The 4,167-nt window shown below is 34.9% G+C and overlaps 1 protein-coding gene across 1 annotated transcript in view; it reads left to right on the top strand.

Annotated features, from left to right (window-relative positions):
* Positions 1-318: 318 nt before the first annotated feature.
* Positions 319-4,167, top strand: part of LOC21403925 (tetratricopeptide repeat protein 38) — a 5,604-nt gene continuing 1,755 nt past the window's right edge. The window contains exons 1-10 of the mRNA XM_010098010.2: positions 319-572; positions 655-807; positions 906-1,004; positions 1,820-1,921; positions 2,051-2,194; positions 2,378-2,472; positions 2,569-2,698; positions 2,829-2,933; positions 3,061-3,167; positions 3,246-3,297. Coding sequence (XP_010096312.1) covers positions 480-572; positions 655-807; positions 906-1,004; positions 1,820-1,921; positions 2,051-2,194; positions 2,378-2,472; positions 2,569-2,698; positions 2,829-2,933; positions 3,061-3,167; positions 3,246-3,297 — 1,080 coding nt within the window. The 5' untranslated portion in view covers positions 319-479. The remainder of the gene's footprint in view (positions 573-654; positions 808-905; positions 1,005-1,819; positions 1,922-2,050; positions 2,195-2,377; positions 2,473-2,568; positions 2,699-2,828; positions 2,934-3,060; positions 3,168-3,245; positions 3,298-4,167) is intronic.

Genomic DNA, 4,167 nt, shown 5'->3' on the forward strand with positions numbered 1-4,167 from the left:
AGATGTTTTAAATATTCTTTTGCTAATATTGATTTTTGATTATAAAAGTTATTAATTAAAAGTAAGGGTAGAATCGTGACACATGCACCTATAAGGTATTTTTGTCCCCTTACAGCCTTACTACAGGTCTCATTCAAGAAAGGCCCAACATAGAATAGAATCCGATCCAAAGCTAACAACGGCCCAAGTAGGAGATTTCAGACATTCGGCGTGGACCAAACATTATGCGACGTCGGATGGCGGTGGCCTAACGCCTATAGTCCATTTGAAAAACCTTTCAACATCATCAAGTAAACGATCACGCACTTGCAAATGACAACGTAAAAACATAAACAAATCGAATTCCCAACTCAGTTTATCCTTGTTTCTCACACCGTTTAACAACACTTTTCAATTGAGACACAGAGAGAGAGAGAGAGAGAGAGAGAGAGAGCTCAATTGAGAGAGAGAGAGAGAGAGAGAGAGAGAGAGAGAGAGAGATGGAAGGAGGAGCGAGAAGAGACCAATGGGGGTACGAAGTGAGGACATCTTCAGACGCTTGCGTCTCTGCCATTAACGCTTATTATCACCAGGTTTGTACAATTTTTTTATTTTTTTTATTTTTTATACTGAATCTGAAATGGTTATTGGGATTTTGTGTGAGAAAATGAGAAGGTGCTGATTTATGGGAGAGAGAGGTCTGTGATATTGAAAGCAACAGAAAGCGACAAAGACTGTGTGTTGGCGAACATTTTGGCTGCCCATTTCCTTGCCTCCTCAGACCCTTCCCGAGCTCCTTCCTATCTCCACGCTGCTATATCCAGACTCGTGAGTTCATTCCTTTTTAGATATTTTCTTCTTGAATTAAAAACTTCAAAAAAAAAAAAAAACCAAATTCTTTAGTGGGCAATTTCGTTTGTGCGCAGGAACAAGCCACCTCGTACGAGAAAGCGGTTTTCGACGCTGTCAATAGTTTGATGTGTGAGAATAGAGACGATGATGTTGCTCTTGAGTTACATTTCAAGGTGAGCAAACACATCATTTGGATTTATATTCTAATTGTTGCCTTTTTTTTCCCCCTTTAAAGTATTTGAATTTGTGTGCATATTATTTAGTTTATATCTTGGTTTTATGTTTTCCTTGTCCCTATTCTATTGATCAGTTATGCTTTTGTATATATAAAAGTTTTTGTTGTTGTTGTTGTTGTTGTTGCAAATCATATCAACAATTAGTTGTCTATGACTGCCCAATGACTTCTATGGTGAACTAACCGATCCCATCTAAGTGATTTAGAGATATCTTCTTACCTATAACATGATTCATTAATCTCATTCCTAATAAGTTAATAACCTTCTATTGCCCAACAACTGTCCAAATACTCTGAAGAACTTATCACCATCAACAACAAACATCACACGTGATAAATTATTAGGTTGTAGAAGAATTATGTATAGTAGGTTATAGTAGTTGTCCTTTTTTTTTTTCTTGTTTTCCTGAATTCCCATTTTGCCTTGTTCATAGATAAGGAGAGCTGAATGTAAGGGCTCATTCCTTATACTGATGATTTGGTACAATTATTTGGAAATGTATATCCTTTGGGAAAAAAAAAAAAAAGGAAAATGTGTACCTTTATTAATGTGAGCTACAATCTCTATCTGGGTTGCTGTAATCTTACTCATTAGTTGATCATCTTATGCTGATGATTTGGCACGATTTGGAAAATGTATATCCCCTGAAACGTAAAAAATGGAATATGTTTACTTTTATTTGTTTGAGCTTCAATCTCTATCTGGGTTGCTGTAGGTTCATTCATTTGCTCTCATGTTGATTCATTTTGCAGCTCTTGAAAGATTTCCCGAGAGATTTGGCCTCTGTTAAAAGAGCCCAAGTGCTCTGCTTTTACATGGGACGACCTGATTTATCCTTAGCTCTTATTCAGGAGGTTCATTTCTTATTAAGTCAGGGCTCAGGATTATTTTTTTTTAAATATTTGTATTAGCACCTTCTTGCATGATATTAAGCTTGTTATAAATCACCTTGATTGGTCTTTCAATGATTTCACGCCTGACAGGTTCTACCCCAAAATCAAGAAAAGAGTTACATATATGGTATGCTTGCTTTTCCGTTGCTGGAGCTAGGTCGAATGGGAGATGCTGAGAAAGCTGTGAAAAAGGCATTAGAGATCAACAAGCATGACTGCTGGGCACAGCATAATGTGAGCCGTCGTTGTCTACTGCTGTTCTACATGTTAATCTCCCAAAATATACAGAGCCAATGTCAAATATAATAGATATCTGCTTCGTTATTGTATTTTTCTTCATTGCAGTTAGATGTTGCATCAAGAAGCTTGTATTGTAAAGAAGCTTTACTTGTTTCTGGTCTATGAATTCTTGTACAGATGTGCCATGTTCTTCAAAATGAGTGCCGGTTTAAAGAAGCGGTAGACTTCATGGAAGGTTGTTCGCCTTCTTGGGATCGTATATCATCATTTATGTACGCATGCTAAGTCAATTAAAGTGGACTTCTTTGTGAGTTTAAGTATCTTTAGGCTTTTAGCATATACAGGAGCCTGAAACTTTTACATATCAGGATCACGCACAACTGGTGGCATGTAGCACTTTGTTTCTTGGAAGGCCATTGGCCAATTCAAAGAATCCTAGAGGTCTATGATCAACATATTTGGAAAGAGTTGGAAAAACCCAATGCTGCTCATCCAGAGGTATACTATATCAAATTTCTTAAACAGAATAAGTTGTATTTTCAGCATAACCAACTTTTTTGTGTTTAATCTTTTTTAGCAGGAGCATAGTAGTTTTTTGTATCTTATTCTCAATTTCTTATGCAATTAGGTTTACTTGAATTGTCTGGGTTTGTTATTGCGGGTGCATGTTCGCGGCGAAATTGAAGTCTTTAAGGACCGTCTGAAGATCTTAATAAGTTGCATAACAGATCAAGTGAGTTGCAGATGTGATTCTCATTGTCCTCGTTAGCTTATGTGATGTTATAGATACTTTTCGTACAATCTCTTAACATCCCATTATTGTTTTCCCATACTAATTGTAAATGAACCACAATGTTCAGCGCAACTGGTTTATGGAGTGGCACTTCGATGTTTTGATATTATGGGCATTGGCTAATGCTGGTGAGGTTTCTAAAGCTGAAGATTTGCTCAAAGGCTTAAAATCCAGGTTAGAGGGATCCTCCTCCTTCACTTTCTCTTTGCTTGGTTTTGAATTTAGTAAAATGAAATTATCTCTCTCGTGAAGAGCGGCGAAGATGAACAACAAGAAGCGAGAGTTGATACAGAAAGGGTTATCGGTTAGTTTGATTGAAACTTCCTTTTCCCCTTATGTTGACATGTTTTTTCCTCTCTAATTTTTTGGACTTGCACACACACACACACACACACACATCTGAAGGGGCTTCGAGCTTAGTTGTTAACAAGGTCTCATCAAGTTACACCGCTTTTAAGCCCTTCTTGTAGGGGCTGCTGCATTAATCCTTTTTAGAGCAATTAAATCTTTTATTAATATGTTAATACATTAGAAGTTGAACGCAGATTTCTGTTCTATACTTTATCTATCACGGCAGAGAGAAGATGAAGAAGCTTGATCAATTTGAGTCAAAATTGACATTAGAGATTTGGTTATAAGTTAGATCTTTGTGTTCTAAGACCCCGTTCATTACACCAATTCGATTTTAGAATTCGAGTTTTGCTACAGTAAAAAGCTCTCAGAAACAATCGTATTTAAATTTTTTGCTATAGTAAAATACTCTCACATAAAGTCACATATCAATTCAAATCAGCAAACTAAACGGGCCTTAAGGCTTAGTTTGGTATTGCTGTAGATTTTGAAAAAATTGCTTAGTTGTGTTGAAAAAATAAGCAGTATTACAAAAAGCAGCAAGGTGTTTGGTAAATTATAATTATAGTAGCTATGCTGGTTTCAAAATCAGTGTAATAACGTTTGGTAAATTATGAGGTTGAATTGTTGTAGATAATTAAAAATTACGACTATATTATATTATAATATAATATAATATAATATATAATTACAATATAATATATATTTATTATTATATTTAATATAATACAAAAAAACTATTATTATATAATTATGATATAGAATATAATAATATTATTAAAATAATAATTTAAAAATAACGATTATATTATATTATAATATA

The sequence above is a fragment of the Morus notabilis genome, unplaced genomic scaffold, assembly GCF_000414095.1.
Source record: "Morus notabilis unplaced genomic scaffold, ASM41409v2 Scaffold155, whole genome shotgun sequence".
Classification (NCBI taxonomy): domain Eukaryota; kingdom Viridiplantae; phylum Streptophyta; class Magnoliopsida; order Rosales; family Moraceae; genus Morus; species Morus notabilis.